A 14,453-nucleotide genomic window follows, 5' to 3' on the forward strand; every position below is an offset into this window, starting at 1 on the left:
GGAAGCTAGTGTCAGGTAGTATAAGTAACTGGCTCAGAGTGCCATGATTTGTAAGTGGTGTGATTGGGATTTGAACCAGTGTTGGACTGGAGAAATAACTGCATACCCACTCTGCCATGGACTTCTACAGGCGGGACCCCATCCAGGGAGGCAGGTAGTAAGGCGTTCGGGAAATCTGGTGAGAAGGTCATTGCCTGAGTTCAGGGGCTGGACTTCAGCCCCAGGAAGGAAGCTGCCAAAAAGAAGGCCATGTCCTTGTGTTAGACGTGCGTCGTCCTAAGAGCTAACAAAATAGAGACGTAGGCGTCATTATCAGACCTGGGTCACGAGGTTTCGCCCAGGATCATACCAGGAGTAAATGTGGTGAACTCCACTTTGGATGGTGAGTAATCCTGGGTGAGAGCCCGGGGTGGCTTAGCTGTGAGGACGGGAGCTGCTGAGGATGGGCAGCCAGGAGGGGCCCAGCGCTGAAGAGCACAGAGGTGCAGACGTCAACATGGAAGGGTCAAGTAAGGTGAATGGAGGGAAGACTGTTGTCACTACCAGCATTAAAATGGTGCTGCTGGTCTGCTTCTTGAACACATATTGTCTCTGAACCACACTGGACAAAACGGAGGCAATATAGATTTCTTACTATCTCTGGAACCACTAAAGGACCCCCCCACCCCGATGATAAGAGAAATAACTAACAATTAACATTACAGTGTACAGAGCATTTTTATAGACATCATTTTCATCGGGTTCTTACAGTGACTATAGATGGGAAGTCACATCTCATTTGAGCTTGAATTTGTGTTCTTAAGTCGGCACAAAAGGTGAAAATCAGATACCATCAAAACTGCCCTTGAAACTTCCTTAAATTGTAGAGTACAGTGTGCGCGGTTTTCTATATATTATATTATTTCTATGTAAAACAGAGCTGATTTCCTTTTCGTGTTGAAATATATAAATAGATTTTATGTAGTGGCTATTTGTATGAACTCATTTCATGTATGTATGTATATGTTACAGTGGTTGGGTCATTTGTAGTTGGTTGGTTGGTTGTTTGGTTTTTTTGTCTGAGTACGTCAAGTGCTTTCCCAAATACTGAATGTATATGTAATAGGACTCCACTGTTTTGTTATTCCCATTTTGCAGATAAAGAAACTGATGACACAGTAAGCCTATGCGTGATAAAACTTTAAACAAAGGTTATGATTTATAAATCTTGGGTCAGGTCAGCTGCACCATGCAGTCACCCTGGCATGACCATCACACCTGAAGGACAATACATGCATCAGCAAACAGAATTGCAGGGATACCAAGAAGCCCCCCATGATTTCATGTCCTGGCCTTTACTGCCATAGTGATGGCCTGGGATTTAAGACCCAGCACACTGTGCACCGGCTATTAGAAGTCATTAATACGTTGAGCTCTAGCTGTACAGATATGTTTAGCAATTGAATGATCTCAGAACTCTGTCCTTTATGTCTGCCATCACTGAAACAGAACAGACTTTTCTGTTGTTTTCTGATGCGTGCATGTGACTAGAAGACATTCAGACCCTGGGGTTCATGGAACCTGACCTTTTTGGCAGGGTGGTTTAATTATTGGTTTTCATTGCTGACTTTAAAAGAAAAATCTATTTGGAGGTTTATGGCCCTTTTCTGACCCATCGTAAAGATTTTATCATTTCTAATAAATGTCTTATAAATCAGTTTAAATTGCCTAAGCAGCAGTATTTGAAGAGTGTCCTTCGCTCCCCTACTGTCATCATGACTCCAACACAGTGGCCGATAAATCTCTCCCCAGACCCTTGGCCTGATGCTTCAGTCAACATCCCAATCTGCATGTGATCTTTGCCATTCTTTGCCTTTTTCTTATTTGTTTGTGTTTACTTTAACATCTCCAGAACATTGTTTTCTTTTCTTATTGGTTAAAAAAGATAAGAAAGGGAATGATGTTAGCAAGGATGGTGCAATGAGGACTTCAGAAAATCCTGTCCCCATAAAAGCCATGAAAACAGTCAACAGTTGTGAAAATCAACTTTTTAAGAGCTTGAAATTACTCAAAGACTCGCAACATTGGGAGTATTTATTTATTACATAAATCAGTGCAATAGAATTGAGGGTTCAGAAATAAATCCTTGTACCTATGCTCAATTGATTTTCAACAAAGATGCCAGAACAATTTAATGGACGAATATGAACTCAAAATAGATCAAAGTCCTAAATGTAAGAGCTAAAACTATAAAACTCTTAGAAGAAAACATAGATGTAAACCTTTATGACCTTAAATTACACAATGGTTTCTTGGCTGTGACATCAAAAGCACACACAACCAAAGCAAAAATAGGAAATTGGACTTTATCAAAATTAAACACTTTTGTTCTTCAAAAGATACCATCAAGAAAGTGAAAAGACAACCCACAGAATGGGGAGAAAAATACTTGCAAAACATGTATCTGATAAGATCTAGAATATATAATCTCTTATAATTCAACAAGAGAAAAAGAAGTAACCCAGTTTTTTAAATGAGCAAAGAACATGAACAGACATTTCTTCAAAGATGATATGCTGGGATGTCTGGGTGGCTCAGTTGGTTAAGCATCCACCTCATGATTTCAGCTCAGGTCATAATTTTGGGGTTGCAAGATTGAGCCCCCTGTATCAGGCTCTGTGCTGGGCATGCAACCTGCTTAAGATTCTCTCTCCCTCCCCCACCCCCACCGCTCTAAACAAACAAACAAACAAATGAAAAAACAGATAACATGCAAATGGCCAATAAGCACACGAAAGAATGCACTACGTCGTTCATTATTAGAGAAATGCAAATCAAAAGCACAATTAAATACCACTTCACATCTACTAGGATGGCTGTAATAACAAAAGATGGACAGTGAAAAACGTTGGTGAACATGTGGAGAAGTTGGAACTCTCATACATCCCTAGTGGACATGTCAATGGTGTTGCCATTTTAAAAAATTTTGGCAGTTCCTCACAAAGTTAAACATAGAATTATCATTGACCTAGTAGTTCTACTCCTCCATGTATACCTAGGAGAATTGAAACTTGTGTTACATAAAAACTTGTACACAAATGTTCATAGTAGCATTATTCATAATAGCCAACAGGTAGAAAAAACCCACATGTCCATCAACTGATGAGTGATTAAATAGCAGTATATCCATAAAATGGAGTATTATTCAGCCTCATAAAAGAGCGAAATTTTAATACATGCTACAGTGTGGTGAACTTTGAAAACATGCTGCTAAGTGACAGAAGCCAGTCACAAAAGGCCACGTGTTATATGATTCCGTTCATTTGAAATTTCCAGAAAAGGCAAATGAACAGAAACTAACTCTGTGGTTCCCAGAGGCTAGCAGGTGGGACAAATGGGTATGGGATTTCTTTTTTGGGTGATGAAAAGATTCTGGAAATAGCAGTGATGGTTGCAGAACTTCGTGAGTATAGTAAAAACCACTGAATTGTATTAAAAGGGTGAATTTTATTGTGTGTAAATTATGTTCAAGATTAACTTCCAGATGTCAATCCAGATAGAATAAATGAAATATATCACTTCCCGGCCCTTTGGCTAAGATTGAGTGTAGAATAAATGAAATATTTCCCACACAAAGAAGACCCCATTAACTCAGGAGTAAAATGATTCTTTTTAATAAAGTAAGAAGAAACAACTCACCAAAAACAGTATCAATTTGTTCTAGAATAGCAATTTTATTAGTGAGAGTCCAGGGAAGGGCTGATATCAATATCTTCCTCATTCTTTCTTCATTTTCTAAAACTTCTTCAAAATTTACCATGTTCCTTCTAGTTCAGTTTAACTCTAACAGGACAATTAGTTCAAGTTAATTCTTTATGACACTGAAGCCACTAACAAGGATAAAGCAAATATCAACTCCAGTACTAACTCAGATTGATTGGTAAGTGGCTACATGGAACACTGTTTAGAAGAATTCTGAGGCTATATCCAGGCAAGGCAGAAAAAAAAAAGTAGAAATTAATTAAGAATATCTGTCTTGAGCTTGGCAGTGTTAGTAGAGGTGGGCAACATTTGAGCTCATTCTCTGATCTGGAAAAATTCATTATTCTGCTGTGAATGCAAAATCAGGTAGATAAATCTGGGTGGGTTGTAATGCGGATTAATAGGCACACTTACACAGCATGGCCTGAAAAGAAATTTGAGGTCTCTAGTTTTTACATGTTTACATGCAAAATCCCAATATTTTGAAATAGCCAACACTTATGGCTGAGATAGCAAGATCTCTCAATAAATAGCACCAACTTTCATACTGTATACTATCAAGATATTTTAAATAATATATTTTTATAGTATGTGCTCTCAAGTGTTCTTAATATGAGAGCATTAGCATAGGCTTATAATAAAATCTGATATAGTGAGAGATTATACCAGGAGAGATTTTTTTTAAAGTTTTTATTTAAATTCCAGGTAGTTAACCTAGTGTAATATTTGTTTCAGGTATACAATATAGTGATTCAACACTTCCATACATCACCTGGGGCTCATTACAGCAAGTGTCCTCCGTCATCCCCATCACCTCTCTCCCCCATTCCCCCAGGGGTAACCCTCAGTTTGTTCTTTATTAAGAGTCTGTTTCTTGGTTTGCCTCTTGCTCTTTTTTCCCCCCTTTGCTCATTTGTTTTGTTTCTTAAATTCCACATAGGAGTGCATTCATATATGTTTGTCTTTCTCTGGTTGATTTATTTCACTTAGCATAATACTCTAGCTCCAAGAGAGATTTTTTTTTTTTTATGGCAGTCACTGAAAAATCAAGATAATCACCAGTAGATGGACTCTCTGAGCCTGCAGCTGCACACATTTACTTAACTTTGAGTTTTACCTCCAAGTGAAACTGTCTCCTGACCTCCTCTACATGCTACAGTACCCAGTCCTTTCTTTGATAGATAGGTGTCAAAAGGGGGCTCCTGGGTGGCTCGGTCCGCTAAGCATCCAGCTCTTGATTTCGGCTCAGGTCATGATCTCAGGGTCGTGGGATCGAGCCTTGCGCTGGGCTGCACGCTCAGCAGAAGTCAGCTTGAGATTCTCTCTCTCTCTTCCTCTGCCCCTCCCCCCCAAATAAATAAACAATTCTTTTTTTTTAAAGGTGTCTAAATAATGAGTCCTATTTCTCTGGCAGATATTGTAAATCTTTGCTTCTCAAATGTCCCCAGACCAGCAGCATCAGCATCCCCTAGAACTTCTCAGAAATGCAATCCGTTAGAATTGCAGCATCACCCCAGACCTACGTGGGGCAGCTCAAGGGTGGGCTCAGCAATCTGTTTGCACAGGGCCCCCAGGTGACTCTGGGCTCAAGTTTGAGAGCCACTTCTGTGAGTTGTTTCCTTCCAGAAGTGGGAAAGGCAGTAGGGAGGGGGAGAATTGAGCCTGCAGGGCAGCAGGGTTGGCCCAGGATGGGAAACTCCAGCGGACACAGCGAGGAGTTGTTTATTTCCTCTGCTTGCCCCATGTGCCAACTCTCTACTTCTTCAGAAAAGGTTTGAAATACTCTCAGGACCTCCCCTTGTCACCATGCCCACCCCACTACCAGCCTGCTTCAAGTCCCTTTATGGGGACAGTAGAAGAAAGCAGGAAATGAGGATGGCACTTATATATTCCCTCATGTCACAGAGAAGCTGCCTTTTCTGTTTAAAAAAGAGTTGTCCTCAAGAGCCCCGGCCTAGTGCTTCCAAACCCAGGAGGCCCCACAGCTAGGAAATGCATGTGAAGCACTTAGAACAGCACCTGCTTCATAGTGAGAGTTCACTCTGTGTAGGGAATGATGGTGATCGTGGCAGTGAGAGCAAGGGCCAGATTTCCCCACAGGGGTGCCTGGGTTGGCATCTAGAAGCAGTTGCTATTTGTACTGGGTAGGTGGTCGCTATGTTGAAAGACTACCCACTGGAGACAGATGTTGATCTTGAAACCCTTGGCAGGCCAGCGAGGCTCCCTGAAGACAGCGCCCTAACTGTGAGGCTGGCCATCAGCTGAGGCTCCTCTGGCCTGTCAGGACTCACCACAAAGCCCAGGGGCCTGGCTGGGGTTGGCGTTTGGGGTGATGAGCATGGGTGGAGGGGCTGAAGAAGATCAAGCAAAGCAAGGAGGAATTTCAGAGCCTTTCTAGCAAGAGTTCGGTGTTGGGGAGCCTAAAATGCAAGGAGTGGGGAGGTGGTCCCAGGATGGAATGCAGCCGGTGAGATGCTGGCCACGAATGTGGGAACCTCTGAGCGTGCGTGAGAGTGCAGGTCCCACAGGCAGTGGGTCTCCAGGACACATAGGCAGATCGGGACTGCTATAGGAAGCTACTGACCAGAGTCAGATTCCGAAGGCTCAGGTTACAGTTCTTGCTTCCAATCTGTTTTGTTCTGTTCTTCATAGCAGCTTTGTTTTATATCCTGGTGTAGCCAGCAGAGCACCACGTATCAGCGTCAGGAAGATAGGGGAAGGGGAGAGGAGCAAACAGAGGGCAAGGAATGGAGGAGGGGGTGGGGGATAAGAAGTGGTGAGTGCCCTGTCCTCCAAGTTTTGCATATGCTTTTCCATTTAGTTATCAAAACTATGAGATTTCGTTGTGGAAGAGTCTAGAGGAGGAGAGTCTTATTCCTAATTTTAAAAATCAGCTGACAGTGAACTTCGTCTGCCTAGGTCCCAAGATCTGAGGCAACCAAATAAATTCAGTCTACTATAATGATGCAAATTGGATGCAGATCAAATCCCATGGGCATGAGGGGAGCTGTGGAAAGAGAAGGTTGAGTCCACCAAGGTATTCTGACTCCAGCAGAGGCATGCTGCTCCTCTGGGTTCTGAAGTTCTCAAACGCTCATGCATATCAGGGCCAGGAAGATGAATGCAGTATGCTAAATGGGCCTGGTATGAAATGATAATAGGCAACAGACACTTGGCTTCAGTGTCAGGGGGCAATAGAGAGTAGTGGGGAGTGCCCATGCCACCTTCTGAAGAGGCAGCCCCACGTAGCTCTAGCCTGTTGTAGTCGTGTGTCATGTGACCATGGTCTCAGTGTTGTGGGACCTTCTCATTTTTCACAAGAAGGCAGAGATCCCGTGTTTAGGCAACATTCAGTAGGCCATTGAAATGCATCAGCAGGCTGTATCTGCCCTTAGCTTCACTGGACCACAGTTGTGTATTTCCCTGAGTGGTGAACAGCAGGTTGATCCTTTCCCGGTGCTCCTTTCTCTTTCCAGGCCACTACATTTATGTGGACACCTCCTTTGCCAAGCAGGGGGAAAAAGCTGTGCTGCTAAGTTCTGACCTACAGGCTGAGGAATGGAGCTGTCTCCGACTGGTCTACCAGATAACCACGTCTCCAGGGTCATCAGACACCAGCCGGCTGAACCTCTATGTGAGATTTGAAGATGAAAGTTTTGATCGCTTGCTTTGGTCTGCTAAGGAACCTTCAGACAGCTGGCTCATAGCCAGCTTGGATTTACAAAACAGTTCCAAGAAATTCAAGGTAGGTAAACTGTAGGCACCTGACTTATCATATAGCATTATGCGACTCTGAGATCGTATGAAAATTTCTGCCACTAAAGTTACTGATCTCCTATGTTAGGATGTGCTGCTTTATAAGAGATGTGTCCCAGAAGAATAGTCATAATTAATAATTAGTAAGTTAATATTGTGTTTATTCTTTAGAAGAGCTTCTTCCCGGATTTCTTTCTCGTCTATTTAAATGGGACTTCTGTGAGAATCTAAATGGAGCCTAAACCAACCTCTTTGATGGAAATTTATTTTCTAATGGGCTTTAGGGAACATTCTCATTTCTGATCATTTTGTTTCCTCTTTCTCAGTTGTGTATAGTATCTCCCTAATGATCTGTTTGCTACAAATATTGAACAAAACATTCACTATCATTAAAGGAAAAGTGGAGCTACTTTGAAGAGGGAAAGATACATAAAGGATATGTTCTGAGTCCTTTCCAAAGATGGAGGTTGTTGCATCAGAAGTGTTGGAAGAGGAAGGTCGACATTGTAACATAAAGCTGGATGTTGTTTGGAGCAGGGAAGGAGACACAAAGCATGACATGTAGTGAGACTGTGTCGTGGAGGAAAGGATGGGGCCTTCACGAACACGTTCTCCATTCCTAATTCCCTATCCCATTTGTCTCCCTTAAAAAGTGCTGAAATGCTGTCTACTCCTCTCCCCATCCCATCAGGCAGGAGGGAGGGCTGAGGGAAGGAGCACTGAGGTCCGAGCTCTCTGGTTCACACTGTCTGCCCAGTAGTAGGGCACATCCTAAATCTCCCAGCATAGTTGCCAAAGACTGGGCTGAAGTCACATAAAGAGAAGCAAATACTTCCAGAAACGGGAGCGAAGATGAACCACAGCAGAGCTTGAAATCAGCCGTGTAAATTGTCATGCTCCCCTCGGTTCTTTATGTAAAATTTTCCAAATTTGTTCAACAATACAGAAACTACAGGTTGATTTACGAGCCTCTTCCATCTCATGTGGAGTCTCCCAACGCTAAGTCAGATTGTGCTTCCCCCCTCCTCCTCCAAGGGTTTTTCCTGCTGAGGCCTCCGCCCTGAGTCCCTGACCGCTCTCAGAATGCATTTCCCCACGGGCACCAGCCACCCTCCCCATCCACAGCCAACCGGTGCCACCACAGGCGCTAGAGAAGGGGGTGGTTGGAATAGCACTTGAAGACAGTGGCCCCAAGCTTTTACTGGACCCATTTCTCACCTTGTACACACACACACACACACACACACACACACACACACACACACACATTCTCTTCGAGCCCGTGGTGAGATTGGTATCCAGTAGCAATTAGCTGAGACAAGCAATCTCGCCTTGCTTTGAATTGCTGAACAGCTCCCGACTAGTCTGTGAAATTCTGAGCCAGGGAAGCACGGTGTTTCCTTGGAGTTAGGGAAGCCTGACTCCCTTCTTTCTCCTGTGTCATGCAGATTTTAATAGAAGGTGTGCTTGGACAGGGAAACACGGCCAGCATCGCACTCTTTGAAATCAAGGTGACAACTGGCTACTGTATTGGTAAGTGGGTTTTGTCCTCACTGTATCTGAATGTGAATTGGGAATCTTCTTCTAAAATCTGTTGCCAGAGGGAATTGAACCAATTCTAAAGGCAAGGTGTTTTATGGAAGTCAGGGCATGATGCACCCTAGCTTACATGCTTCTCGAGGTTCACTTGAATGGTGTATGTTGCTCCCGTCTGTAAGCGGAGGAAGGCTCGCTGGAGTCTGCCCGGACTGGCTGGGTTAAGGAAGGGAAAGGAGCAGCAGCAACTATAACCTGAGCTGCCACCTGAACCTCAACATATGCTAATAAAGATAATTTCCGGTTTGCTGTGAGCTCTGGTTCAGCCAAAAAAGCAGGCTTCGTATTCCTTTCTTTGCTTGTTTTACTCCATTTCTCTCTGATACACCTTGGCCCCTTCTGTGCCCTGTGGCCGCTCCGCTTCTATTTGTCTGCCGTTGGTGCTATTTCTCTGTAAGATGGGCACTCCTGGAGGCCAGGGCAGGCTGGCGGGGTGCAGGGAGGAGGAGCACAGGACATTGGTCAGCACTAAAACCAGGGATGCATTTGAGCTGCGGTTTCAGGAAGCAGGGGAATTCGGTGAAGTGCAGGTCCAGGGGAGGAGGGGAAGAACTCTCTGTGGGCAGAGCCCAGGGCAGAGGAAGCACAGGGTGTTCTCAGGCCCCGGCCAGAAGCTGAGGAGGGTGTTTCAAGTGCGAATCAGGACCCAAGCGAGGCTTCGGGAAGAGTCTGGGTCCCGGCTGAAGAGGGTGGATGCTTCCGTGGTTGGCAGGTGTTCAAAGCTCCCAGTCAGCGGAGGGGGGGTGCCTGCGGCCGTGTCCTCACATGGTGACTCTGGCGGCCCCATGGGGGACTTGGAAACGAGGAAAATAAATACGTAGGAGAGGAAAACCCCCAGCAAGTGGTTGTAACCTTACAGATCAGACATAACGAAGGCCCAGCGCTGGGCTCTAATAGGGAGAAGGTGGGAGACTGCGAGATTTTTCAGCATTGACGGCCCTTTGGAGGTTGAATGGCTGTGGAGAGGAAGAGGAAGGAGAGTCAAAGACAATTCTGAATAAAAAAGAGCCTTTGCTAATTCCCTGACTCTCACTTCTCTGTTTTGACCTTCCACGGATGATACGAAGGCAAGTGAAGGAAAGCACGAGGGAAGAAAACGTGACCATGTTCTGAAGATACAGTGGGATTAGACCCATGCGCCCCCTGGTAGTTCCCTCCCGCCGGCAGGTGCGCCTCGGACAGCCCACCCACCAGTCCGACGGGCCTGCTGCAGCGCCACCTGCTGGCTCCTCAACTCCCCTCGCCCCGCAGCCTCCGTTTCTCCACCTGCAAAATGGATATAAAATGCTTCCCTCGTAGGAATAATGCGGGGACTGATGAGATCATAGGTATGAAAGTGACTGGCCCAGCTCTGGGCACTTTAAAAATGTAAATTTCCTCTCTTCACATCACTCCGTGGCTTCTGGTTTGTTTAAAAAAAAAAACAAAAGGAGTGCCAACACTTTCATCTTGTTGAGATGCCTGATCCCACGGTCCCCTTGCCTTCCTTTCTGTGCTCTCCCTTTGCTTGTCTCCTCATCTGTAACATGAGGTTAGTAATAGTACCTACCTCGTGGGACCGTGTCGAGGACTGAGTAAGTTAATTCAGTTAAAGTGCTTAGAATAGTACCTGGCACGTTCAGAACTATTTTGCTTTCTATTTTATTCTTCAGCAGGCTTTGGCACGGAACAGGGGGTATTGCTTGGCAGACACTGCAGTGGAAGAGTTGCAGAGAAAAACCTTAAAGTTTTTCAGTGATTGCTAATGTAAAAACACATTGATAACTATATCAATCAGGGTCCTGGCAGGAGGAAGAAGACTCATTGGGGGGCTACAAAGTTGTGGGTGGGTGAAGGAAACCAGCAAAAGCACAGGTGGTAATCCAGAGCGATGGTTCATCAGCCATGGGGGGGGGGGCGGCACTGGAGCCTGGAGCCAATGGTTGTGTGGGGAGGGCTCCCCGATAGGACCTGTGTCCTCAGAAGAGGGACACAGCCAACCCATGGCAACCTGGCAGGAAAGGAGCTGGAGGCTTGTTCTCCTCCTACTTTCCATTGGTGGAATGGGAGGCCAGTGACACAGTCCATACAGGTCTACCGCTGGAGTGAAAAAACGGTGGGGGTGGGGTCTGGAGGGGTAATGGGAGACGGCCAGGACAATCAGACTTCATATTTGTAGTTGATGATTATGGGGGTCAATACAGGCTCACTGTTTGTGAGCTTCTCATTCCCGCTAGAGGAGTCTGTTGACTGGGAACAATTTATCTGTGCAAACATGTGTCATTGCTACTAAATGGCGGAGGGTAGGAGGTGAAGTCTCTTTATTTTGTCTCCCTTCTCCACTGAGGAGCTGCAGAAGGACCCAGAGCCTAGGCTCTGCCTCCCCTGCCTATTCTGTTTCTTGTTAATAAGAAAAGCAGAGGCTGTTAGCACCTGGGAAACATGTCCTTTAGCCCTGGGTATCTTGTCTACCATCAGGAGAGAAGGGGATGGGGATATGGGCTACCAGAAGGGTGGCAGACACAATTTCTGGAGCTAAGAGGATGGTCCCAAGTAGGGCTTTGAAGCAGAGGTGGCTGAGGCACCAGGCACTAACCACACACCTGGCTCTGTGTGGGGACAGTCCTGTGCGGTGGGAACGTTCCCCTCATTTCACAGATGAAGGCACAAGCCCAGGAGAGAATCATGCTGCGATTCACATGGCTAGTCAGTGGCGGGGCCATCATCCAAAGAAGCAAGGATGAATTACACTTTCCAGCATTGTCCAGGGATCCTGGTACAAAGCTTCCAGTGGTCAAGGGGAATGAGAAACATACCTCAATACGGAAGAGCAAACCCTGCAGTGAGTAGGGGTATATACCTAGGTGTGATCGTGTCTCCACAAAGTGCATTTTCATTTCTCTTCTGCCAGAATGTGACTTTGAAGAAAATCATCTCTGTGGCTTTGTGAACCACTGGAACCCCAACGTGAACTGGTTTGTCGGAGGAGGAAGCATTCGGAACTCCCCTTCCATTCTCCCGCAGGATCACACCTTCAAGAGTGAACTGGGTGAGCTGGGGACAGACGGAGTCCTTTTCCCGGGGGAAGTGTTTCCACCTTCCCCTTCTGCCCCCTCCATTGACCTAACTGTGGCCCTGTCAACAGAGAAGGGAGACAGGAGAGTGAGTAGGGACCCGGAGGCCTGGTGGAAGAGCAGGAAGGCCAGGCCGGGCCGTGGGTTTGAGATGGACCACGGACAGGAGCTCTGTAACTAAGGACAAGGCCACCCAGTTAAAGGCTTTTCTTCACCTGTGACCTGGTCTTGCTCTTTTCACATTTCCATGTTATGCTTTACTTTCTTATCGTTTTGTTGTTCTGTATTTCTTATCCCTCAAGGCAGGGCGGGAATAATCCTAGGTTGCTTTTTACTAAAAATAGATCAAGTGATGGGAACCAGTCCTTAAGAACTTCCCAAGTGGCCCTGAGGTGAGCCCCAATTCCCAGTGGTGAATCCTGAAAGCAACAGGGTCACCTACCGGCCAAGGGGGCTGGACTCTGCAGGGAAATGGAAAGGAGAGAGGTTCTTGGGGATGAGTCCGCTCTAAGGAGCATGTTTCCACAGATGGGAGACATGGGCAAAGGCTTACTTCCCAAGGATTATGACAGTCTTCACCTGGGCCCTGGGAAGCTTCCAGGGTCTCCCCATAGTTGCAAGACGCTCCAGTCCTCAACCCCAAGGGCTTGTTGACTAGCGAGAAGATTCTGGTAACTGACTTTCCATCAAGAGCAAGAATAGGAATTTTGGTTCTGCTGCAAACAGTCCTTTTTCCTAGTTTGATCTGCTGCCATGTTGATACTGAGGTCATCTGCTCAGTCCTAATAAATTGTTGACAAGGACAATGTGTCCCCAAGCCTGAAGACTTGGCAACTTTTTATGGTTCTTTACATTGTTCCTCGTTCATGGTAGTTTCTTTTCATGTGAATATTTGTAACCTTGTCTCTGACTCTTTTTTTAAAGTGCCCATCCTGCAGCTTTTCTTGGCTCTGGACAGTCTCCATCCTGAGACTGGTCCTAGTATATCCAGACTCTCACACTCAATTTTCTAAAGGGGCCAGGCAGATGTTATAAAGTGACATGTGGGCTGGGAGAGAAGTGTGGCAAACTAGGGAGCACAGACCCCATACAAAGCTCTAATTAATTGCTGCTATGTGAGAATGCAGGTCCAGTGGGCAGATCTTTTGATTTCATAAGATAATTAGGAAGGCAGGGGTTTTATGTGAAATTTCCCTAATTTTTTAAAGTTGGTAAATATTTTCTTTTTTTAAAAAAGATGTTATTTATTTGTCTGAGAGAGAGAGAGCACACACACACACGCATGAGCACAAGCAGGGGGAGTGGCAGAGAGAGAGAGGGAGAAGCAGACTCCCCGCTGAGCAGGGAGCCCAACTTGAGCTCTATCCCAGGACCCTGGGGTCATGACCTGAGCCAAAGGCAGATGCTTAACCTACTGAGCCACCCATGCGCCCTGGTAAATATTTTCTTTAAAAACACTGCATGGGCCAACAAAACACATCTCAGGTCAGGCCCAGTTAGCCAGCTTCTATTTTGCAAACTTCATTTTATGTGTTCCTTTTCTTTTTCAACATGTCCAGGCTTCTTACAACAAAATATTGATAAGTAACCATATAATAAAAGGTTGGCGTCTCCTGGGCTTACCTGTTTAAGACAAATCCAACTTTGGATCTAGCATTTTCATTCATTTGACCCTGTATTGGGTCTGGTTGGGAAAACAACAATAAAATGGCACATTCCCTATGGTCCTTGCCCAGGTTCAAAGAACATACATTCAAGAAAGGGAAAAGGATTTCTATCACACATGGGTGTAAGACAAGGTAGCATGTGTCAAGTGCTCTAAGAGTGGTCCCTCCATTTCTATCAAAAAAAGAAGAGTGCTGGGTATTCAGATACAAGAGAGATCATGTAACTGTTTGGACGTTCTAGAAGACATGATGATGAAAGAAGTCAACTGCGTTGAGGGATGGTTATAACTTTGACAGGCAGAGACAGAAGAGGGCCGGAGCAGTGATACATGGTAGCAATCACAAGGGGTGCCAGAGGGAGAGAGATGATTGGGAAAGCAGTGTAAGGGCAACTTCTAAAAGGCCTCAAAGGCCAGGAAAGAGATTTTAACTTTACTCTGTTGACAACAGGAGGCCATTGGAGGTCTTTGAGCAAGGAGAGATGCAATCACAGCAGTGAATTTAGTTTGGTTAGCCAGACAGTGACTATCTCAGTAAACAGAGGACCAAATGGTAGAACAAGAGAATTAAAAACACCCCAAAATGATTTCTTTAGGTACATCTAAGGTCACTTACATAAATAATTGAGATTAGAAAAAGA

At 45.2% G+C, this 14,453-nt stretch overlaps 1 protein-coding gene across 1 annotated transcript in view; it reads left to right on the top strand.

The window, feature by feature from the left end:
- MAMDC2 (MAM domain containing 2) overlaps nt 1-14,453 on the top strand; it is a 135,947-nt gene that overhangs the window by 54,736 nt on the left and 66,758 nt on the right. Inside the window, exons 3-5 of the mRNA XM_028117377.1 lie at nt 7,218-7,486; nt 8,946-9,030; nt 11,984-12,121. Coding sequence (XP_027973178.1) covers nt 7,218-7,486; nt 8,946-9,030; nt 11,984-12,121 — 492 coding nt within the window. The remainder of the gene's footprint in view (nt 1-7,217; nt 7,487-8,945; nt 9,031-11,983; nt 12,122-14,453) is intronic.

This window comes from Eumetopias jubatus, unplaced genomic scaffold (assembly GCF_037043125.1).
Source record: "Eumetopias jubatus isolate StellerSeaLion01/CBP00866 unplaced genomic scaffold, mEumJub1_p1.0 scaffold_15, whole genome shotgun sequence".
Classification (NCBI taxonomy): domain Eukaryota; kingdom Metazoa; phylum Chordata; class Mammalia; order Carnivora; family Otariidae; genus Eumetopias; species Eumetopias jubatus.